General features: G+C 39.2%; 1 protein-coding gene across 8 annotated transcripts in view; it reads right to left on the bottom strand.

Annotated features, from left to right (window-relative positions):
• Nucleotides 1–25,826, bottom strand: part of RAPGEF6 (Rap guanine nucleotide exchange factor 6) — a 225,462-nt gene that overhangs the window by 108,600 nt on the left and 91,036 nt on the right. For all 8 annotated transcript variants that reach the window (XM_066278439.1, XM_066278445.1, XM_066278443.1 and 5 more), the window contains one exon: nucleotides 10,335–10,466. In XM_066278439.1, the coding sequence (XP_066134536.1) occupies nucleotides 10,335–10,466 (132 nt within the window). The remainder of the gene's footprint in view (nucleotides 1–10,334; nucleotides 10,467–25,826) is intronic.

The following is a 25,826-nucleotide window of genomic DNA, read 5'->3' as shown; positions in this document are numbered from 1 at the left end:
ATAGAAAGATCTCGTCTAGACTTTTATAATTGGAGCTGGAGGGCAGAGTGTCCTTTTTCCTCTGGTTCATGAACTGGAATAACGTGATGCCCAGTAGCCTACAGCCACATGCGAAAGCCTTTCTGTGGTGGGAGAAAATGGAACAGAGAAAGAGGCAGAGGAATTGGAAGTACACTGAACAAGAGGGGGCAGACTTAGAAAGGCAGAGACAGACAGACACAGAGCAACAAAACAGTAGAAATAGATAAATCAGGTCAGAGATAAGAGGGTCTAACACAAAGAGCACTTGTGACACAAAGCATCACAGGAGAGAGGGAGAAAGAGCAAGTAAAGCCACAGGGAGCCAAAGGACTAACAGTGGCAGACACACCTGTCAGCACCTAGGGTCCCTGAAGCCACAACTGCCTGTGCATTCTCCGTGGGTCACTAAGTATCCCTTCTGGCTGTTGTTACTTCCAGTTAAGAATGATACCTGCAGCTAAGAATCCTAATTTGTTTTCTAAGATCCTGTTTTATAGTTCCTTTGGATTTTTACACAGCTTTAAGAAACAACTAGTTTAAGCCAGATTAAATACACAACATGATCTATAAGATTAGACAAACTGTTAAGGATAATATAGGAACAACCCTACCTCATGACTAGTGTGTTCTCCTCAGTTCATTTCTGGCTGTGGAACTTTAAGGTTTTAGTGGCGCATATTTTTGAATAATAAATATATCTTCAGAACCAGAAACTTGCTAACCGATTACAATCCCTTTTCAAGGACAGTTTTAATTTAAACATGTGTGCATGCTAAAACAGCTTTCCTAAAAACCTAATTCATTTACACATACTGATTTTAATCCAGGAAACTAGTATTAAAAAAACACTAAAGCAGTTTTTTCTACACAAGTTCATTTAATTTTTCAGAATACAGAGCTCATTCCCAGAATAGCTTTTTCACTGGACCACTTAACAGACGATCTACCTACAAATCTGGGTTCTTAAACCACCCTGTCCTCATCTCAGTTTCAGGTTTTTATCCTGACCCAGAGACTATTTCAACCACGTCTCATACTCATCTTTTAGATTATAAGTCTGATAAAAAGATGAAGGTTCACACACAAAAAAGGCAAGATGCAATTCAGTTATGTGAACAGTAAGGGAGGCTTATCACCATCTGCGTGACAAGTGAAGATATCTAAGAAAACAGCTCTTCAGAGAGAATGTAAATCATAGATAGAGGTTGAGAGAAGGCTACTAAGTGTTTCAAGGAATTTTTAAGGCCATGTGGAAAGGAAAGAATTTAACCGATCCTTATAATTGTCTTTTATTTGTATTTTTTCAAAGTAGGATTTAAAGAAAAAAGATGAAAAAATTAATATGTTAAGAGCATACAAGAGAAATATGGCACCAAAATAAGAATTAGAATAAAAAAATAAACAGTGGCCAAACACATGCTAGGAAATTAAAAGAGGATTTGGTAACTTAAAAATAAGTAAATAGAGTGAGCTATGTAGAAAGAGCCCAAGGTCTAATTCCCTGACTAAACAAAGGCAAGCAGGTGTTTAAGCAGAGGTAGGGTAAGATGATCACCAGGACTGGATGCAGTTTCTGGGAAAAAAGTTTAATTCTCCAATAACTAGATGAGAATTTTAAAACTGTATCCATAGCCTGACCAGTGGTGGTACAGTGGATAAAGTGTAGACCTGGGCTTGCCTGATCAAGGCACGTGTGGGAGAGTTGATGCCTTCTGCTGCTCCCCTCTCTCTCTCCCTCCTCTGTAAATTGAATAAATAATAATAAAAAATTTAAAGAAGACAACAGTATCCATAATGTCCGGCATACATTAAAAACTTACTAGACAGGTGATAAAGAAGCAGGAAAAAGTGATCCATGACCAGGAGAAAAATCTATCAGTATAAAGAGGCCCAGGAATGACAGAGATGAAACAAAGAAAGGAAAAAAGCCAAAGCAAAAAAAGAAAAAAAAAAAAAAAAAGAAAAAAAGCCAAAAAGAAAATTCAAGGATTTGTATGATAATATCCAAAGTTGTTACAAAAAAGGTGGCTTAAAGATACACGGTTTTCATTAAGATAGGATACACAAAAGATCAGAGCCCTGCACTTTGAACTATGTACTTTAACCTGGCACTTGGAATATAGTAGACCACCAAGAACATTACACTAAATGAATTAAGTCCAAAAAAAAAAGTATACTAAAAAGATCTAATAAGACAAATATTAAATCTGTGTTTTTTCTTTCCCACAGTATGAGTGTGTCTCTATGTATATGAGTAAGTATACAATTTGGTGAGACAGTCTGAGGTGCTTTTCTGATGAGCTGGCCTTCCCCAAATAAACCACCAGACGATTTCCTTTTCCTGTTTGTATCCAGATAAACATGAAGCTATAATAAAGGGAACTACAGGTTGGAATAAAAAGGTACAAAGTTACAAAAATCATGTTTTCAAATTTAGAGCAAGTATTAAGCCAGAACCTTAGGTTTTAAGTGCTTCTATCTTCTGCATTCCCCATTTTCAGTATTTCATGCAACCTTTACCATCGACCACTTGGTTCTTAACGTTTCTTTTTCGTCTTTCTCGGCAGGGAAAGAATCATGTGAAATTAATCCTTCACAATGGTGCTGTCCAGCCTGGCTCATTCCATCATCTCTATAACCAGTAGGCAACCAAAGTCAAGTCTCCGCCACCCCAGGTAATCAAGCGTTAGTTAGCAGTGAGCCTTGGAAACAATACTGGTTTCTACCTACAAATGTAATTCAACTAAAAAAGTTTCTAAATTACTTTCTAAATGCCAAAACTGTGCTTAACTCAGCATGGGAGATACAAGTAAGAAAAAAACCTCTGCCCACCACAAATTTACTATGATGATTAAAAGGCAAGTGTACACATAACTGTACTAACCAACAGAATGGAAAGAGGCATGATGCACAGAAAACTGCAGTAGTTCCAAGATACGTGACAATATAAAAATGTCACCTAGATGGAGCTGCTGGCAGAGCAGCATTATCAAAACATTGAACAGGGGACAGGCAAACATGGTCAGGAAGCAGCCATTATGCATTAGTCATGGACCAGAATTTACAACATGCAAGTGATGACTGGTGAAATATAAAACCGAATTTGCAGATTATGGTTGGAAGGGAAAGGCTTGGAACTTGAATATAAATCTGAAATGAAGAGTATGAATTAGGTAACAATGAAGCACTGAAGCTTTTTAAACAGTAAAGTCATAACTGTTTCTAGCCATTTATTTCAGGTGAAAGTTTAAAAGATATCAAAGATAACAGATTTTGACTAGGACACAGATGATATTCTTAACAGAAATACTAAAGACAAGTAGAAGAAAACATGTGGTAGGCAAAGCTAGATGAGGTGTCAACAGAACATCCTGTTGGAAATGTGGCATCAGAGCTCTGGAGAGACTGAGTAGTGCTCTGAATTGAGGCATCATACTGCGAGGCAGTAAATGACGTTTTGGGATTTTTAGGAACATGTTTATGTCCTAAACAGAAGCTAAAAAAATACAGGGGAGTGCTAAATGTGTGGATCAGGTTGTTCAAAAGTACAGTTGTGTTACTAAAAGACAAGGTAAATGTGTGGATCAGGTTGTTCAAAAGTACAGTTGTGTTACTAAAAGACAAGGATACAGTCTGAGAAAAATGAGGTGATTCTGTCTTCATGTGGTCAGAGTACAGTTAGAGACCTACAGGGTAGCCTACTACATATGGGGTCTACATGGGGCTCCTAGGTTTCAAGTCTGTACAGCATGTTATGGCACTGAATACTGTAGCCAACTGTAAGATGATGCTATATATTTGTGAATCTAAACAAATCTAAAAATAGAAAATGTACAGTAAAAATACAGTATAAAAGAAAGTATGTGTTCATGTGCACATATACGGGGTGGAGATATTGAGAGGAAGCACCATTGGAGGGAGAGCAGTCATTAGGAGGAAGGATGGAGGAGAACAAGAAAGGGGAGAGAAAGGGACAGCAGGAATGGAAAGAGATGCAGGAGCTAAAACTTTAGAGGAGAAATAACAGAAGAGATGGGGAAGGAAAGAGAGACGGGGGGAGGGGGACTAAGGGAGGAATTCAACTGGGAGGAAAGATAAAAAGAAATGAAGGGAAGCAAAGTAAATTTGTGTGTGCATTCAGTCGTGTACCCACATGCACAAGTGCCGGTGGGCTCCAGGGCTGCCCTCCTCCCAGCCCTCTCTCCTTGCTCCCTGCCAACTCTGGACAGGCAGAGGCAGGTGGAGAGCATGCTGAGACTCCTCACTGATTTAAACTAACCAGAGCTAGCACTAAATTCAGCATCTTAGCTGGGTCTAGCATTTTCTTTTAACATCAAAAAGTTTTTGCTTATAATCTATTAAAATCTTATGGGACCACATTGTATGTGTGGTCCATTGTTGCCCAAAATGTTGTGGCCCATGACTGTAAGTTAATGAAGAAAAACAACTGCTTTTGCTCAAGAATCAACATTTTACAATGTCACAGCTCCTGGAAAAAGACTGAAATAAATAGAAAAAAGAACCTAGAAGGAAGCACTCCTATTTCTTGTGTATTCTTTAAGAATACAGCCTGACCAGGCAGTGGCACAGTGGATAGAGCATTGGACTGGGACATGGAGGACCCAGGTTTGAAACCCTGAGGTCGCCAGCTAGAGCGCAGGCTCATCTGGCTTGAGCAAGGCTCACCAGCTTGAGCCCAAGGTCACTTGGTCTGCTGTAGCCACCTGGTCAAGGCACATATGATAAAACAATCAATGAACAACTAAGGTGCCACAATGAAGAATTGATGCTTCTCATCTCTCTCCCTTCCTGTCTATCTGTCCCTCTCTCTGTCTCTGTCACACACACACACACACACACACACACACACACACTAACACACAAATACATAAAATACCATACCCAAGAACATTCTAACATCTAAATAAATACTTCTAGCTAAATTTTTTTTTTTTTTGTATTTTTCTGATGCTGGAAACAGGGAGAGACAGTCAGACTCCTGCATGCGCCAGACCAGGATCCACCCGGCACGCCCACCAGGGGGTGAGGCTCTGCCCACCAGGGGGCGATGCTCTGCTGCTCCAGGGCGTAGCTCTGTTGCGACCAGAGCCACTCTAGCACCTGGGGCAGAGGCCAAGGAGCCATCCCCAGCGCCCGGGACATCTTTTGCTCCAATGGAGCCTCGCTGAGGGAGGGGAAGAGAGAGACAGAGAGGAAGGAGAGGGGGAGGGGTGGAGAAGCAGATGGGTGCTTCTCTGTGTGCCCTGGCCGGGAATCGAACGCGGGACTTCTGGACGCCAGGCCGACGCTCTACCACTGAGCCAACCGGCCAGGGCTCTAGCTAAATTTTAAGCTAATCTTATCAATAACATATTCACGCTCAAAGTATTACTTGCATTTACCCCAGATTGTGACAACTGCTTTATTTTGAGGTTTCTTTGAGAACAAAAGGCTTTTCCTTTTAAATCAGAAGATATAAAAACTCTTAAGAAGGAAATACATAGGGGCACAGCTACACGTTTGGTCACATAAAATGATGTAAACAATTTTCCTGTTAAGAATTACTGCTACAATGACTCTCTTCTCTCTTCACCCCAACTCTCCAAATTAAAAATACTTGCATTACTTTTGCTTCTACTGTTATAAACCATGAACGAGTTAGATGTGCACTTTTAAAATCTTCCAAATACTGAAAAGTTCAGATTATAAGACAAAATACTTCAACTGTTGCTGGCCAACAACCTGTAGCTAACGGATGTATTCACAGCTTTAATAGGTACTGCAAAGGAGGACTGAGGTTATGGGGAAGACTAAGAGTACAGTACTGATATGTAAACCTTCTCTCTTCTCCCCTTTAGTCCTGAGGATCTGACTGCATACATACAAACTGCTTGGTGTTATTTTCTTATCCATTTTTTAAAATTGTAGAGATATTTTGCATTTGAGGTAGGGCATGTATTTTTTTTTTAATTTTTCTTTACACCTGACATAGTATATTAGTTTCAGGTGTACAAGACAGTGATTAGACATTTACGTAACATAAGAAGTGAAGAGGCCCTGGCCGGTTGGCTCAGCGGTAGAGCGTCGGCCTAGCGTGCGGAGGACCCGGGTTTGATTCCCGGCCAGGGCATACAGGAGAAGCGCCCATTTGCTTCTCCACCCCTCTGCCGCGCTTTCCTCTCTGTCTCTCTCTTCCCCTCCCGCAGCCAGGGCTCCATTGGAGCAAAGATGGCCCGGGCGCTGGGGATGGCTCTGTGGCCTCTGCCTCAGGCGCTAGAGTGGCTCTGGTCGCAACATGGCGACGCCCAGGATGGGCAGAGCATCGCCCCCTGGTGGGCAGAGCATCGCCCCTGGTGGGCGTGCCGGGTGGATCCCGGTTGGGCGCATGCGGGAGTCTGTCTGACTGTCTCTCCCTGTTTCCAGCTTCAGAAAAATGGAAAAAAAAAAAAAAAAAAAGAAGTGAAGAAGTGATCACCCCAGTAAGTCTAGTACCCACCTGGTAACATACAATACATAGTTATTACAATATTATTGATGAAATTCCTGGGGAATATATCAATTTATTATTTTTGCTCTTTGTCTTTTTACCCTCTAATTATTCCTTTACTCTTTTCCCACAATTATATATTACATATTGTATTTTTCTGAAGTGAGAAGCAGGGAGGCAGAGAGCCTCCTGCAAGTGCCCAACCGGGATCCGCCAGCATGCCCACCAGGGGTCAATGCTCTGCCCATTTGGGCCACTGCTCCATTGCAATTGGAGCCATTCTAGCACCTGAGGCAGAGGCCATGGAGCAATTCTCAGTGCCCGAGCCAACTTTGCCCCAATGGAGCCTTGGCTGTGGGAGGGGAAGGGAGAGATAAGAGAGAGAGGTAAGGGGGAGGGGTGGAGAAGCAGACGGGCACTTCTGTGTGCCCTGGCTGGGAATCGAACTCAGGACTTCCACACACCAGGCTGACACTCTACCGCTGAGCCAACTGGCCAGGGCCTCAACTTTTATTTTTAACTGCACACCCTATTTATATCCTCTTTTAAAATCTATTAAAAAGAGAAAAAAATAAAGTTCAATGAAAAAAACATCGCAAAAGCTTAAAGAACATAATAAGATGTACCCACAAACCTACCACCATTAGAAAAACAGTTACCATTTGGTCCTCTTGAATTCAGATTGGCATCCCATAGATACGAACACCAAATATATATATAAGTATGCATGCACATAAATATTTTTATTTAAAGATTTTATTTACTTTCCATTTTTATCTTTGTAGGTTTGCTTGTTTTCATCTCTATACTACATATTTCTATCCTTTGGCTATTGTCCTAAACTTACCTAGAGCCCAGTTTTAAATTTTGTACCTAATTGGCTACTCTTAAGACTGTTATCTTACATTTTTGCATATTTGACTTCAGTTTTATAATTTTCTTAAAATTTCTGAATTCCTATTTTGGTTCTAGAATTTCATTATTTTTGTTCCTTTCATATGTCTACTCTCCCTAAATTATTAAAGCTAACTTCTATATTAGTGATGACTTTATAACTTTCACTGTCATCATTTAATGTGGGAATATGCTGTGAAAACATGCAGAGTTAGGATAACAATCAAAGACAGACAGGGGTCTTAGGACAAAAGCCCTACATGGACTAGAGTCCAGGGTATCTCTGACCTCATACTGGAAACAATGTATGCTGGAAAAGGCAAAACAGTAGGATAAGATTTAGCAACAAAAGGATGTTTGGATTCTTGTCCTTTACTTCACCCCCTGAAAACTTCTTCCTTCTGCTTCCTTGAACTATTTTGTACTTGATAATAAATATGTGAGAGTAAGGTTGGGGACGGAGCTTCAATCTGCTGACCAGGACTGTTGCCTCCCCTTGGCTTCTCCGTGCATTTTTTTTGTTTTTTTTTTTTTATTGATTCACTTCAGAGAGGAGAGAGAGAGAGAGAGATGAGAAGGAGGGAGGAGCAGGAAGCATCAACTCCCATATGTGCCATGACCAGACAAGTGCAGGTTTCAAACCGGCGACCTCAGCATTCCAGGTCGACGCTTTATCCACTGCGCCACCACAGGTCAGGCCTTCTCCGTGCATTTTATCTGGTCTCCGAGTAGTTTTTGTCCCTGTTACAAGTGGTGCCCCATGTGAGGAAGGGGAACCAAATGACCAATTTATATGATCTTACTTATTCGACCTCCCGGAAAATGCAAACTGGAAAGGCAGAAAACAGATTGGTGGTAGCCAGGGGCTGGGGGTCAGGATAAGTGACTGTCCATAAAAGGATATAACGTACTTTCTGAGGTGATGGAAATGTTCTATGTCTACATGTAGGCTATTGTAAGAGGATGAATTTTATTATATGTAAATTACATCTCAGTCAACACCAAATAACAAACATGATCAATGATATAGAATGCATAAATGATATGATTTGGTGCTGTGATGACAAAGGGAGGAAAGCCAATGGTAACTTCCAGGTTTCTGGGGCATGGAAATGCGTCTTCTTCACTGTGTAATGGAGACACTCCTTTGTGATGTAGGACAACTGGCAAGGATACCGGTCCACACTTTATCCAATCTTAAAATGAAACTCTTAAAAGCTAGAGTAAGGTGTTGAGAGTGTTACTGAGGAAGGAAAACATGGAAGGCTGGAGCAGGCCAGTACTTACAAGGCCATGGTCCTGTAGCAAAAGACCTCCAACCACACCAGGGGGTATATTCCAGCCTTAGCCTCAGGTGGGCGAACCAGTTGGTAAACATCCTATAAATGCTAATATAAGTGTAATAATGCTTTAGAATCTCCTCTAGGATCCTGCCAAACTTACAGAACCCCACTATGTGTTCAGCCCATTTTCTAGTTCATAGTAAAGTATTGGCCTTTCCAAGTGACCCTGAATCTAAATCTGTGGGCCATTCTCTTATCCCTTTTCTCACAATCACCTAGGGCTCTATTCCTTGCTCCAAAAAGGTGATCACATCTAGTTTAGAAATGGACATATAATGAGACTAGGTTATCTACAGTCTCTCAACACCGTATCTCTGTTGTCAAGTCTCTTCAAGTAAGGTCCAGACAGTCCCACTTATCCTGGACAAATCTAGAGCCACATCCCTGAACTTCATTAATCCAGGATCAATCTTCCTTGGGGTTCTTCTCTAAGAAAAAAAAAAGTCCAGAGGAGACATGACTCTACTTTGACTTTTAGGTGTGCAACAACTGTTATTTCTCCCATGAGATACTTCTGGTGAGGGGTAGAATGCATGGGACCCAACAGTTAAAACACACACACACACACACACACACACACACACACACACACAGTAAGTGGCCCCAGAGCCACTGCATATTTTTAATTTACTTTTAAATTTTTTCCTGTTCTGTCTACTATAAAATGGTGATGAGGGAGAATTCCTCGCTCTATTATAAAATGCCAAAAATGAATATGTTGATGGCCATAGCAATGACTTTTGTGGAGAAAACCCATACAGAAACCAAATACAGAGGCTTTTTCCAACCTGCATCTGCCTACAAACTTCTCTTAACAGAGGAATACTGATTTTCCTAAAACATCTGAATCTGGGTAACTCAGTCAAAGCACAGTCTAAAATGTTTCCCTCAGACAACAATGATTCTATTTAATTTGATCAGTACTAATTGATAGCTACTAACCACATGTGGCTATTGGGCACTTGAAATGTGGCTAGTCTGTACTGAGATGTTGCTGTTAAATTTATAATAAGCTCGCTATTAAAGACTATAAAAAATAAAGTAACCGACTCATAATTTTAAAATACTGATTACATGTTGAAATGATAATATTTAAATATAATCTACTAAATAAAATATATTAAAATGAATTTTACCTACCTATTTCTTTTTATTTTTTTAATGTGGCTACTAGAAAATTTAATAGAACCTTTACATTACAAAAGCAACTCTTATTTTCTTCATGACTTGACTTATAGAAGACAGACATATAGTCATAACAAATATCAGCATTTTAAAAGTTTAAGTTCAGTTGTTTCAATAACTAGTTTTTACCATAGCAAGCACTACATGGGTTCACCTGAAGAAAATAAAAAGAATACTGTGCCCATACATTGTTGGACCATATTTAATCACCCTCAAAAGACAGATCACCTTTTTACTAAGGACTGAATACTTGAAACAGTAAATACAGCATGTTTTCCCAAAACCTTATGCCTGAATTTCAAACCCTACTTAAAAGTCATGTGACTGCCTAAGGGACAAGCACAGGATACCTGGAGAATAAAAAAAGCCATATATATACAACACATAAACCCCTACGGTATTACCTGGTAGATATCAGATAAACTGCTGCTTCCAGAGTCACTAGCGATGCTACAACCGGAATGACTAGAAGACACGTGAGTCACCTGTGGATGAGGGTTGTCTGTGATGTGCATCTTCGTAAGATCGGCTGGAAGCTGAAGAACAAAAATGCTTTAGATATTCTAAATATCAAAGTTCATCTTTGTAAGAGATCTTGACACAATTTAACTTCTGCAACAAATTTTTGTTTCATGTATATTACTGTGCAACTTCATTTCTAACCTAAATTCTCCATTCTTAGCAAAAAATCTTAGAAAATGATAACCTGTCACTATTAGGCAAGCCTACAGTGGAAGCCCACTGAACAGTTTTCGTGAAAGATTACCTATTAGGAAAAGTGTTTCAGAGGAAAAATTTGATCCCCTCAAATATCACCTGTTTTCACTGTAAAGGGTAAGAATGTTGTTATACATATTTGTGTGCACACACACCAATACTCAATGTTTGCTAGTACCAGAAAACAGCAATATTTTGGATTAAAGTACAATAGGCCTATGATCATAGTGCAAATAAGGTCAAAATAAGTCATAGAAGACAACCAGAAAATTATTATGTACTGGGAAATTATAAAGCAGACCTCTAAATAGTCCAAGGGTAAATGAAGTCACACTTGGAAGTCAGAAAATATTTAAATAGAAAATTAAAATGCTTTATATCAAAACCTGTGGAATAGCTAATACCATACTCAGAGGTCATTTTATAGCTTTATTGTGTGTATTTAAAAAGGCAGAAGAAAAATCAATGAGCTAACTATAAGTGCTTACAATAACTATAACTGGTTACAATATTTAAAAAAATTCCTCCCACTTCATTTTTATTGTTTAGATAGAAAGAAAAAAAATGCCATTTAGGAATGAATAGATGGAAAGGCAGAGATGAAAATAGTTTTAAAATGTCAGATGTTTGGTTGTGGTTGTCAGATGGAGACGTTCAATACACCCAGATTCCTAGAGATGAGACCAAGGAGTAGAAGGTCATCCATAAAAGTACCACCATGAACCCAAAGCCAGAAGAAAAAGTCTGCAAATTGGCTTGGAAATGACACTTATAAAATACTGTGCAGTCTTCATCTTCACTAGACCCTAAAAGGCAGGTATTACTATTCTCCCTACTTGACTGATGAGGAACTGAGACACCAGGATTTGCAACTTGTCCCAGATCTACCACTCATGGAACTAGTGGAACTGAAATTTGAGCTCAGATCGATGTGGTTCCAATACTCCGCTAACTCATAAATGTGATTCCAGTACTCTACTAACTCCTTTTCCCAGGAACTGCTGGCAACATAATGATGAAAACAGATGGGTCTTACCTTCAAGCAGCTTAGTGTAAAAGCGGCAAGTGGACACAGATTTACAAGCATATATCATATGCTTTCTACTTTAAGAAAACTCGGCCCTGGCCAGCTGGCTCAGCGGTAGAGCGTCGGCCTAGCGTGCGGAGGACCCGGGTTCGATTCCCGGCCAGGGCACACAGGAGAAGCGCCCATTTGCTTCTCCACCCCTCTGCTGCACTTTCCTCTCTGTCTCTCTCTTCCCCTCCCGCAGCCAAGGCTCCATTGGAGCAAAGATGGCCCGGGCGCTGGGGATGGCTCTGTGGCCTCTGCCCCAGGCGCTAGAGTGGCTCTGGTCGCAACATGGCGACGCCCAGGATGGGCAGAGCATCGCCCCCTGGTGGGCAGAGCGTCGCCCCTGGTGGGCGTGCCGGGTGGATCCCGGTCGGGCGCATGCGAGAGTCTGTCTGACTGTCTCTCCCTGTTTCCAGCTTCAGAAAAATGAAAAAAAAAAAAAAGAAAACTCAGATCTTCACACAGGAATCCCCATAACCTCTTTATTTAATGGAAATAATGATGGTGACCACATAGCAAATGTTTCGGTGCTCACTATATGTGCCAAATATGAAAATTTGGGGCTGGTGGCCCAAAAGGAGTTTTGCTTTTCTGCAAAATTTAGCTGAAACATTTTATTTTCATGTGGAAAAAACACTCCTCTATTATTTCTATAAATAATTTGAAATTTTTCCAAAACTGAAAACAATATATATACATGCTAGTGAGAAAAATTGCCTCTTATCGTTTTTAAAAGTGGCCAGACACTGGAGATGTTAAAATTTTGTAATTCTTAGCAACTAAGAGTTGCTATACACACAGTACACAATCTGAGTTTTTATGAAGAAAAAAATTAAATAAGCAAGATTCAAGGATAAGTGTTATTAGAATGTCTTGTGATAAATACTAATGTACTTGATATATAATGTAAAGCTGAGAATAAACATTTATCTTGTAAGCACTGCAAACAGTAAAAAGTGATATATATAAATTAGATAACAAAAAACTCCCAACATGAGGACCTGTATGAAAAGCTAAGATCTCAATGGAAAGTGAAATTCTTGTGTTTTTATCCCATTTCTATGAATGCAGCACTCACACTTTCTCTTCTCTCTATCCTTATTATACAGAGATAGTGTGTTACCTCTGTATCTCTATCCCTATTTCACACACTCACACATACAGGTAGCCTGACAATGTTATCTTTATATTTTACTTTTACTGCCAAATGAAGTCTAGCATAGTGCTTACTCTTCACATGACATATACTCAGTAAGTATTTGCAGAACAAAGAAGTGAATACATTTGTCTTGTGAACACTGTTATTGCTGCTCAGATTTCCACAGATACCTGAACAGATACATTTACATCACAGGCACATTCAGTATTTCAGGGAGGGCAGAACTTCTTCAACTATATACTTTGGAGTAAAACTTATGGATATATTTCAAAAAGGGAGGGTGTCAAGAGATGAAACTTAGAAAATAATGTTATAGTGTATGCTTCTTAGCTCTTCATAACAAATATAAACATATTTATGGAGGGTTTAAGAAGTCCACTCCCTGGGCGCCCGTGTTATCCCACAGAGTGGCAGAGTCAGAGGCATTTGTGTGGGCCGAAAGCGGAATCTCCGGGCCGCCCCAGCACCCTGAAAAAGCCGCGCACGGGGAGGGAGCGAGAGCCAATTCCAATGCTGGAACTGTTCCGTGCGGGCGGGGGATTCACTCAGAGGGTGAGGCGGCGGCCGGCCTGATATCCTGGTCTGCGCATGCAGATAGTGAGCGAGAGATTCCTTTGAGTGCCCTGGCAGTGTGAGCCCATGTCATCCCACAAAGGGGCAGAATCAGGGGCCTATGTGTGGGCCAAAAGCGGAATCTTGGGCCGCCCTAGCGCCTTGAAAAAGCCGCGCACGGGGACGGAGCGAGAGCCAATTCCAATGCTGGAACTTTTCCGTGCGGGAGGGGGTTTCACTCAGAGTGTGAGACTGTGGCCTGATATCCTGCTCTGTGCACGCAGATAGTGAGTGAGAGCTTCCTCCAAGCGCCCCAGGAGTGGGCGCCCGCCCATGTTACCGTAGGACAGGGTGGCAGAGACAGAGGTCTTTGAGTGGGCGGAAGCCCCGCATGATTATGCTAGCAGCCCTGACCTGAGCCTTACCCAGAGCCCTGTGCTGAGTGGGAATAGAGTGGGGAGTTGCCAGCTCTTTGAGCCTCTTACTATCCAGGCAGAGGCAGCAGCAACCCCATAGCTGGATTATCAGGCTACTAATCGAGGAAGGAAAGACTAGGAGAAAGGCTCCAGGAACATGGACTCTCTCACTGGCGGAGCCTATAAATGCTAATGAGCCTCCACTGCCAATGAGACTAAAGCACAATACATGACATCGCCATAGAGACTTATCAACTAACTGCAAACCTCTACCTGAGCGTGCCAAAGGGGCAGAACACAGGGTACAGAATCACTGACCAGGAAGAGGGAGAGAAAAGAAAAAGCAAGAAGATAACCTCTCAAAATCAAGAATAATCCACAGACTTTATAACATCCCATTTTATTATATTTGTTCGTTTGTTTCTCTTATCTTCATTCTTGATATTTTTTTTTCCTCCTCCAATTTGGTCGTTTAACTCTCTGCCGGTCTTACTCTCTCCTCTCCTTGAACTACACTACCCATAAGTATTACATTTTCCATTATCTTTTCTTTCCTCTTCCTTTCTCTCTATGAGGGTTGCACTAAAAAAACCCTTAACACTCTCTCTCTCCCCTCTTTTTTCTTCTTTTAGTGGTTCCCTCTTTTTTTTTTCTCTCTCTCTCTTTCTTTTCTCCCTCTATATTAGTTTCTTCTTTTCTCCTTTACGTCTCCTCTCATTCCAACCTCTATAATGAACAAATTATCTTATCTGGGACTCAAACATATGTTTGTGGCATTTTGGGGGGTTTTTACTTCACCTTTTTAACTCACTAGCAGTGCTCCCATCCCTGGCTCTCCATTTTATCTAGTTCTTGTTCCACTAAATACAATAGTAATTTTTTCATTTGTCCCCCCATTTTCCTGTTTCCCTCTTATTCCTCTCATCATAACTGTTAGTCAACCAACACTTAAAAGCAAATCATTTTATTCTTGACCCAAATTTTTTCCTTATTTGCTTTTTGTGGGTCCATACCCCCTTTTTTTTTCTTTCTTTCTTTTTTTTTTGCCCCTTTATTACTTTTCCCCAATTCACGCCCTCCATTACAGGTATTGTTTGTTCTATTTAGTACAATATAATTCACAGTTCACCGCAAGATTTTCTCAAGAAAGAGGGGAGAGGAGAGGAAAAAAAAGAGGGGGGGAATAATTTCTTTTTTTAAAAATTTATATTTTATTTTTATTTCATTATTAATTTTTTTAAAAAACTTTGATTATTTATTTATTTTTTTAAACATTTTATTCTTTATTAAATCTCATTAATACTATCAACAAAACCACCCTCAGATGCCATTAAAGAAGAGAAAATCAAATATCATGAAGACAAAAGAAAAAGAGGTAACACAGCTAGATGAGGAAAAATCTATGGAGAAAAAATTTAATATATTGGAAACCTTGGAGCTAAATGACAGAGAATTTAAGATAGAAATCCTAAAAATACTCAGATATACAAGAAAACACAGAAAAGCAATTTAGGGAGCTCAGAAAACAACTCAATGAACACAAAGAATATATTTCCAAGGAAACTGAAATTATAAAAACAAATCAAACAGACATGAAAAACACAATTCATGAGCTGAAAAACGAGGTAACAAGCTTAGCTAATAGAACAGGCCAGATAGAAGAGAAGATTAGTGAAATAGAAGACAAGCAACTCGAGGCACAACAGAGAGAAGAAGAGACTTAAAAATTAAAAAAAAATGAGATAGCCCTACCTGAATTATCTGACTCCATCAAAAAGAATAACATAAGAATTATAGGTATATCAGAGGGAGAAGAGAGAGAAAATGGAATGGAGAACATACTCAAACAAATAATAGACAAGAACTTCCCAAGCCTGTGGAAAGAACTAAAGCCTCAAATTCAAGAAGCAAACAGAACTCCAAGTTTTCTTAACCCCAACAAACCTACTCCAAGGCACATCATAATGAAATTGGCACAAACCAACGGCAAAGAAAAAATTCTGTAGGCAGCCAGGGAAAAGAAGAATACAACATATAAAGGAAGGCCCATTAGATTATCATCAGATTTCTCAGCAGAAACTCTACAAGCTAGAAGAGAGTGGACCCCAATATTTAAAGTCCTGAAAGAGAGGAACTTTCAGCCACGAATACTATACCCATCAAAGCTATCCTTCAAATATGAAGGAGAAATAAAAACATTCACAGATACAGAAAAGATGAGGGAATTTATCATCAGAAAACCCCCACTCCCGGAATTACTAAAGGGGGTTCTCCAATCAGACACAAAGAACAACAACAACAAAAAAAAACCAAAAAAAAAAAAAAAAAAAAACAAAGCCACAAGTAAAAGCTCCAAGAAGAACACAATAAAACCAAATTTAAACTGTGACAACAACAAAAAGAAAGGGGGGGAGAGGATGGAGATTAACAGTAGCAAAGGACGATGGAGTGCAAAGTACTCACAAAATAGTGCGCTACAATGAAGAGGATAGGAACCCTTTTCATTACTTAAAGGTAACCACCATTGAAAAAACCACCACAGAAGCACATGAGATAAAAAAGATAGCAACAGAGGAAAGATGTATGGAATACAACCAAATAAAAACAAAAGATAGAAAAACGAAAGAGAAGGATCAAACAAGACACAAAACTAACAGAAATCAATCTATAAAATGGCAATAGGGAACTCACAAGTGTCAATAATTACACTAAATGTAAATGGATTAAACTCACCAATAAAAAGGCACAGAGTAGCAGAATGGATTAAAAAAGAAAATCCAACTGTATGCTGCCTACAGGAAACTCATCTAAGCAACAAGGATAAAAACAAATTCAAAGTGAAAGGCTGGAAAACAATACTACAAGCAAATAACATCCAAAAAAGAGCAGGCGTAGCAATACTCATATCTGATAATGCTGAGTACCAGACAGCAAAAGTACTCAGAGACAAAAATGGCCATTTCATAATGGCTAAGGGAACACTGAATCAAGAAGACATAACAATTTTTAATATATATGCACCAAACCAAGGAGCACCAAAATATATAAGACAGCTACTTATGGACCTTAAAACAAAAACTGACAAAAATACAATCATACTTGGAGACCTCAATACACCGCTGACGGCTCTAGATCGGTCATCCAAACAGAGAATCAACAAAGATATAGTGGCCTTAAACAAAACACTAGAGCACCTGGATATGATAGACATTTACAGGACATTTCATCCCAAAGTGATTGAATATACGTATTTCTCCAGTGTACATGGATCAATTCTCAAGAATTGACCATATGTTGGGCCACAAAAACAACATGAGCAAATTCAGAAAAATCGAAGTTGTACCAAGCATATTTTCTGATCATAAAGCCTTGAAACTAGAATTCAACTGCAAAAAAAGAGGAAAAAAATCCCACAAAAATGTGGAAACTAAACAACATACTTTTAAAAAATGAATGGGTCCATGGCCGGTTGGCTCAGTGGTAGAGCGTCAGCCTGGCGTGCGGGGGACCTGGGTTCGATTTCCTGCCAGGGCACATAGGAGAAGCGCCCATTTGCTTCTCCACCCCCCACCCCCTCCTTCCTCTGTCTCTCTCTTCCCCTCCCGCAGCCGAGGTTCCATTGGAGCAAAGATGGCCCGGGTGCTGGGGATGGCTCCTTGGCCTCTGCCCCAGACGCTAGAGTGGTTCTGGTCGTGGCAGACCGATGCCCCGGAGGGGCAGAGCATCGCCCCCTGGTGGGCAGAGCGTCGCCCCTGGTGGACGTGTTGGGTGGATCCTGGTCCGGCGCATGCGGGAGTCTGTCTGACTGTCTCTCCCTGTTTCCAGCTTCAGAAAGAAAAATAAATAAATAAAAATAAATAAAATAAAATAAATGAGTGGGTCAAAGAAGAAATAAGGGCAGAGATCAAAAGATATATACAGACTAATGAAATATCAGAATCTATGGGATGCAGCAAATGCAGTGATAAGAGGGAAGTTCATATCACTTCAGGCATATATGGACAAACAAGAGAGAGCCCAAGTGAACCACTTAATTTCACACCTTAAGGAACTAGAAAAAGAAAAAGACAACCTGAAACTAGCCGAAGAAAGAAGGTAATAAAAATCAGAGCAGAAATAAATGAAATAGAGAACAGAAAAACGATGGAAAAAATTAATAGAACAAGGAGTTGGTTCTTTGAAAAGATCAACAAAATTGACAAACCCTTGGCAAGATTTACCAAGGAAAAAAGAGAAAGAACTTATATAAACAAAATCCAAAATGAAGAGGAGAAATCACCACGGACACTGTAGATATACAAAGAATTATTGTAGAATACTATGAAAAACTTTATGCCACTAAATTCAACAACCTAGAAGAAAGGATAAATTCCTAGAACAATACAACCTTCCTAGACTGAGTCAAGAAGCAGCAGAAAGCCTAAACAGACCTATTAGTAGAGAAGAAATAGAAAAAAACATTAAAAACCTCCCCAAAAATAAAAGTCCAGGCCCTGATGGCTATACCAGTGAATTTTATCAAACATTCAAAGAAGACTTGGTTCCTATTCTACTCAAAGTCTTCCAAAAAATTGAAGAAGCAGCAATACTTCCAAACACATTTTATGAGGCCAACATAACCCTCATACCAAAACCAGGCAAGGACGGCACAAAAAAAGAAAACTACAGACCACTATCTCTAGTGAATACAGATGCTAAAATACTAAACAAAATACTAGCAAATCGAATACAACAACATATTAAAAAAATAATACATCATGATCAAGTGGGATTCATCCCAGAATCTCAAGGATGGTTCAACATACTTAAAACGGTTAACGTAATACACCATATCAACAAAACAAAGAACAAAAACCACATGATCTTATCAATAGACGCAGAAAAGGCTTTTGATAAAATACAACACAATTTTATGTTTAAGACTCTCAACAAAATGGGTATAGAAGGAAAATATCTCAACATGATAAAGGCCATATATGATAAACCATCAGCTAACATTATCTTAAATGGCACTAAACTGAAGGCTTTCCCCCTTAAATCAGGAATAAGACAGGGTTGTCCACTCTCTCCACTCTTATTTAACGTGGTACTAGAGGTTCTAGCCAGAGCAATCAGACAAGACAAAGAAATGAAAGGCATCCATATTGGAAAAGAAGAAGTAAAGGTATCACTTTTTGCAGATGATATGATCCTATACATCGAAAACCCCAAAGACTCCACAAAAAGACTACTAGAAACAATAAGCCAATACAGTAAGGTCGCAGGATACAAAATTAACATACAGAAGTCAATAGCCTTTCTATATGCCAACAATGAAACATTTGAGAACGAACTCAAAAGAATAATCCCCTTCACGATTGCAACAAAAAAAATAAAATACTTAGGAACAAACATAACAAAGAATGTAAAGGACTTATATAATGAAAACTATAAACCATTGTTAAGGGAAATCGGAAAAGATATAATGAGATGGAAGAATATACCTTGTTCTTGGTTAGGAAGAATAAATATAATCACGATGGCCATATTACCCAAAGCAATATACAAATTTAATGTGATTCTCATCAAAATTCCAATGACATTTTTTAAAGAAATAGAGCAAAAAATCATCAGATTTATATGGAACTATAAAAAACCCCGAATAGCCAAAGTAATCCTAAAGAAAAAGAATGAAGCTGCGGGCATTACAATACCTGACTTCAAAATCTATTATAGGGCCACGACAATCAAAACAGCATGGTATTGGCAGAAAAATAAGACACTCAGACCAATGGAACAGAATAGAAAGTCCAGAAATAAAACCACATATATTTAGTCAAATAATTTTTGATAAAGGGGCCAACAACACACAATGGAGAAAAGAAAGCCTCTTTAATAAATGGTGCTGGGAAAACTGGAAAGCCACATGCAAAAGAATGAAACTGGACTACAGTTTGTCCCCCTGTACTAAAATTAACTCAAAATGGATCAAAGATCTAAACATAAGACCTGAAACAATTAAGTACATAGAAGAAGACACAGGTACTAAACTCATGGACCTGGGTTTTAAAGAGCATTTTATGAATTTGACTCCAAAGGCAAGAGAAGTGAAGGCAAAAATTAATGAATGGACTACATCAGATTAAGAAGTTTTTGCTCAGCAAGAGAAACTGATAACAAAATAAACAGACAGCCAACTAAATGGGAAATGATATTTTCAAACAGCAGCTCAGATAAGGGCCTAATATCCAAAATATACAAAGAACTCATAAAACTCAACAACAAACAAACAAACAATCCAATTATAAAATGGGAAGAGGACATGAACAGACACTTCTCCCAGGAAGAAATAAAAATGGCCAACAGATATATGAAAAGATGCTCATCTTCGTTATTAGAGAAATGCAAATCAAAACTGCAATGAGATACCACCCTCACACCTGTTAGATTAGCTATTATTAACAAGACAGGTAATAGCAAATGTTGGAGAGGCTGTGGAGAAAAAGGAACCCTCATACACTGTTGGTGGGAATGTAAAGTAGTATAACCATTATGGAAGAAAGTATGGTGGTTCCTCAAAAAACTGAAAATAGAACTACTCTTATGACCCAGCAATCCCTCTACTGGGTATATATCCCCAAAACTCAGAAACATTGATACGTAAAGACACATGCAGCCCCATGTTCATTGCAGCATTGTTCACAGTGGCCAGGACATGGAAACAACCATAAAGCCTGTCAACAGATGACTGGATAAAGAAGATGTGGCACATATACACTATGGAATACTACTCAGCCATAAGAAATGATGACATCGGATCATTTACAGCAAAATGGTGGGATCTTGATAACATTATACGAAGTGAAATAAGTAAATCAAAAAAAATCAGGAACTGCATTATTCCATATGTAGGTCGGACATAAAAGTGAAACTAAGAGACATTGATAACACTGTGGTGGTTACGGGGGGGGGGGAGAGGGGAGAAGGGAGAGGGGAGAAGGAGAGGGGAGAGGGAGAGGGAAAGGGGGAGGGGCACAAAGAAAACTAGATAGAAGGTGACAGAGGACAATCTGACTTTGGGTGATGGGTATGCAACATAATTGAACGACAAGATAACCTAGACTTGTTATCTTTGAATATATGTATCCTGATTTATTGATGTCACCCCTTAAAAAAAAATTATTTAAAAAAAAAAGAAGTCCACTCCCACAGTAAAGATACCTGTTTCCCACAGCACTCTCCAAACTTTTCCCAATATTCTTATTTTTCTACAATATTCTTATTAACATCTCTACCATGTAAGAAATAATGCTTTAGGCCTGACCAGTGGTAGTGCAGTGTGTAGAGCGTCGAGCTGGGACACTGAGGTCCCAGGTTTGGAAGCCCGAGGTTGCTGGTTTCATTGTAGGCTCATCCAGCTTGAGCACTGGCTTGCCAGCTTGAGTGTGAAGTCTCCCCCATGGTTGCTGGCTTGAGCCCAAAGGTCACTGGCTTGAAACCAAGGTCACTGGCTCAGCTGGACTCCTCCCCTTACCCCCCCATCAAGAAATGCATAGGAAAGCAATCAATGAAGAACTAACATAACACAACTATGAGTTGATGCTTCTCATCTCTCTCCCTTCTTGTCTGTCTCTCGCTAAAAAAGAAAGTAAAAAAAAGAAATAAGAAATGATGCAAAAGCCCATGCATCTATCCAAGAAATATTCATAGGGTAAATTAATTTTTGGGGGGTGGTGGCAGAGAACTATTTGAATGTAGATTGTCACAAATGCAGACGTGTATACATAAGAGTGGTATTACTATATATATACAAACGTTCAAGATTCAGTTTTCAAGAATAACCTGCCACAACAATGAATGTAGGGAAATGTATCCTTTAATAAAAGACTTAACTATCAGAAAGTTTTTGCCTCTTACAACCAACCATATCCAGCATCATTTCATTTAAGAGCATTCAAATGGCTCTGTAAGTAAAAAGTAGTATTTACTATTAACATTAAAAACAATGTTTAAAAAATTGCACAATTTCCCAACAGAACAGCATTCCTCAAAGATCCACTGTTAAATTTCAAACTGTATTACAACTTGTTTTTTAAAGCACAGTTACCAAAAAAACCTGAAAAATAAAAACTAAAACTAAAGCATAGCTACCTGATAACAGAAGAACTGAACCTGTCCAGAAATCTCTTCTCATTAACCTTATTTAAAAGACCAAGGAATAAAGATTATTCTTATGCATATCACAAATTCTGTGAATTCTTTTATAAAATTAATTTTAGAGAGGGCAAAAAGAGAGGGGGAAAAGGGTGTGAGACATTTACTGTATTTGTTCTTCCACTTGTTTATGCATTATTCATTGGTTGATTCTTGTATAGGCCCTGACCAGAGATTAAACCTGCAACCTTGGAGTAGTGGGATGATACTCTTCTAACCCAACTGAGCTACCCAGCCAAGGCCTGTAACTTCTTGTATACTACTCATAGAAGACATTTCAGAACTCTACTCAACTGTAAATATAAATTCCTAACAAGCTTTCTGGTCTAATTTCCCATTTACTGAACATGAATACTAGTCATAAATGCAATAATAAAACATCACAGAGTTTAGGAGATTAAAAAGGATAGTTAAAATACTAAAAAACAAATGCAGCTCAGACCTCATTCTCACTGGGGATAGAATAGGGAGAATGATATTTGAGATGAGTCCCAAGGATGATGATTTAGACTAAACATACTGACTAGTACTGACAAAGACCCAGAACTGCGTTGCCTAATATAGTAGCCCTAGTCACATGTGCCTACTGAGTCCCTGAAGCGTGGTTAGTCAAATTGAGATATGCTGTAAGTGTAAAATGCAAACTGGATTTAGTTAAAAAATAACTTATTAATCATTACATTTTTATTACATGTTTAAAAAACCTACTAAATATATTACATTAATTTCACCTTAAATTTTTTCTTTAAATGTGGTTACCAGAAGGTTTAAAATTACATATGTGGTTCACGTTATACTTCTGTTGAACAGTATTAAGCCAGAGGCCTGAATAAGCATGATTCACTGAAGAAACAGTGAGCAGACCAGTACAACTCAGGCAGGAATTTTTGTAAGATATAGGAGATAAAGGGTTGGATGCAGTATTCTTGGGTGCTTAGATTTCCTGTATGAGAAAGAAAGCTACCAAAGAGTTTTAAGCAAGAAAATAAATGGAAGAGACTTGGTTTTAAAGAAGATCACTCTGGAGGCATATAAGATGAAATGAAAGAAAATTATGTATGTGGGAGATAGGAAACACTAGTCACGAAACAAGAAGGAAGCCTTATGAAACTAAAAGCAAGCTACCAAAATTATAAAGGAGCTCTACCACTAAATAGTGACATGTCATAGAAGTGTCAGGGGACAGAGAGTCAAAGAGACAGAGGCAGAGACAGAAAAAACAACTGCCTGATCAGGCAGTGGCGCAGTGGATAGAGTGTTGGACTGGGATGCGGAGGACCCAGGTTCGAGACCTCAAGGTCGCCAGCTTGAGTACGGGCTCATCTGGTTTGGGTAAAGCTCACCAGCTTAAACCCAAGGTCGCTCACTGGCTTGAGCAAGGGGTTACTCAGTCTGCTGCAGCCCCATGGTCAAGGCATATATGAGACGGCAATCAATGAACAACTAAGGTGTCGCAACGAAAAACTGATGATGCTTCTCATCTCTCTCCGTTCTTGTCTGTCTGTCCCTATCTATCCACTTCTCTGACTCTCTGTCTCTGTAAAAAAAACAAACAAAAACAAAAACAAAAAAAAGAAAGAAAAAAGAATAAAAGAATAAAAGAAAGAGAGAGAAAAAAAAGAAATACCCTGACCTGTGGTGGTGCAGTGGATAAAGTGCTGACTTGGAATGCTGAGGTCTTCATCAGTTCAAAACCCAGGGCTTGCCCAGTCAAGAAGTAACTACTATGAGTTGATAATTCCTGCTCCTCCTCCCCCCATCCTTTTCTCTCTCCTCTCTATCTCCCTCTCTCTATCTCCTTCTCTCTCAAAAATTGGGGAGGGGCATGTGAAGAAGAGAGTATGAGCACAAAAAATGTATTCTAAAACCAAAAGCAGTCTAGAGCTTCTTTAATGGAGACAGTCTAAAATTTTTCAAAAGCCCTAGAGAAAATAGCTATATGTAATCAAAGCATCCTTGGTTATACACCAGCACTGTGCTTGAGGCATGTGAAAATACAGAAGAAAAAGGCACTCTTTCACTTCTCTTTCCCCAGAGAAAGAGAGAGGCAGGAAGGGAGAGATGAGAAGCATCAACTCATAGTTCTGGTACTTTAGTTGTTCACTGATTGCTTCTTATATGTGCCTTGACCTGGGGCTCCAGCCGAGCCAGTGACCCCTAGCTCAAGCCAGCAACCTTGTGCTTCAAACCAGCAATCACAGGGTCATGTTTATGATCCTCTGCTCAAACCGGCAACCCGCACTCAAACCTGCAACCTCAGGGTTTCAAACCTGGGTCCTCAGCATCCCAGGTCAACTATCCACTGTGCCACCACCTGGTCAGGCAGAAACATGCACTCTTAACTCATTACCTTTTTTTGTTTGTTTGTTTGATTTATTTATTTTATTTTATTTTTTTTTTAAATTTTATTTTTTTAATGGGGTGACATCAAGAAATCAGGATACATATATTCAAAGATAACAAGTCCAGGTTATCTTGTCGATCAATTATGTTGCATACCCATCACCCAAAGTCAGATTGTCCTCTGTCACCTTCTATCTTGTTTTCTTTGTGCCCCTCCCCCTCCCCCTTTCCCTCTCCCATTTCCCCCTCTCCCCCCCAGTAACCACCACACTCTTATCAATGTCTCTTAGTTTCACTTTTATGTCCCACCTATGTATTAACTCATTACTTTTACTAAAGATGACGGTTGGGAGATATTGTTCAATAACTCAATATGTATTTGAGTTTTTAAATCCTAAGACATATTTCTCCCCATTTTAACTTTTTTAAAACCACAGAGAAGCTTTTTAATCAATATTTGCACTTAACAGTGAGTTTATTAAAAGCACCGATAAGAGTTATTGAGAAAAGAGAGTGCCTGACCAATTTGAGGACAAGCAAGGAAACCAGAGTGAATAGGAGAAGTATAGTAGAAGATAAAGGGAGGAGGAGAGACCACACAAGGTCATAGTGAAGACCTTGACTTGCACTCTGAAGAAAGTCTGCCAAGAAAGGAGTCATCTGCTGTGTCAAACACTATAGGTAGTTAAAGTAAGATAAAGGCCAAGAAATTAACTGTAGATTTAGGTGTGTGTAAAAGTAAGACTGCACACTTTTTAGACCAGTGCCTGTAGGAGCACCTAAAGTAGGAAAATAGAAGCCAGAACCGTAACGCCTCCTTCACTCAGTGAACAGTCACTTCAGGAAAGCAACATTAAATATGTAGACCAGGAAAGTGAGCTCTCAGGTAAGAATCTCTCAAGAAAAGTCAACCGCTTGAAAGAAAACTCCAAAACACACAACTAAGAGAATTTAAACTTGAAGAGTTAATAAGACAATGAGAAAAAGACTAGTATCCATAGAATAAAAAAGTTCTTAACCAAGAGTAATTGTGAAAATGTGTCAGATTTCAGAAATGAAAGACATAATGATTAAATAATAAAGATTTAAAGGTAAATAGAATAGCAATTGGTCCCAATTAGAGAACTGAGTTAGTGAGCCCAAAGATCAAACTGAAATGCAGAGTGGGAACAAAAGATGGAACAAATGTTTAGAAATGTTATGGACAGATCCAGACTTCTAAGATCTGAAGTGATAAAAGAAAAACAGTTGCAGTTTTCAAAAAATACAAATTTCCCACATCTGAATACAAATGCAAAGCTTCAGCTTGAGACTTCCAAGTGCCAAGAAGAGGAAACAAAACAAGTTTAGATAAGCAACCATGAAACTTCATTGCATCAAGGATAAAAAACATAAAGCAAAATACAACTAATCACTAATGAGAAGAAAAACAGGTAACTAGCGA

This window comes from Saccopteryx bilineata, chromosome 4 (genome assembly GCF_036850765.1).
Source record: "Saccopteryx bilineata isolate mSacBil1 chromosome 4, mSacBil1_pri_phased_curated, whole genome shotgun sequence".
NCBI lineage: Eukaryota > Metazoa > Chordata > Mammalia > Chiroptera > Emballonuridae > Saccopteryx > Saccopteryx bilineata.
The sequence above is the reverse complement of the archived record's forward strand: the minus strand, read 5'-3'. Positions and strand labels throughout refer to the sequence as shown.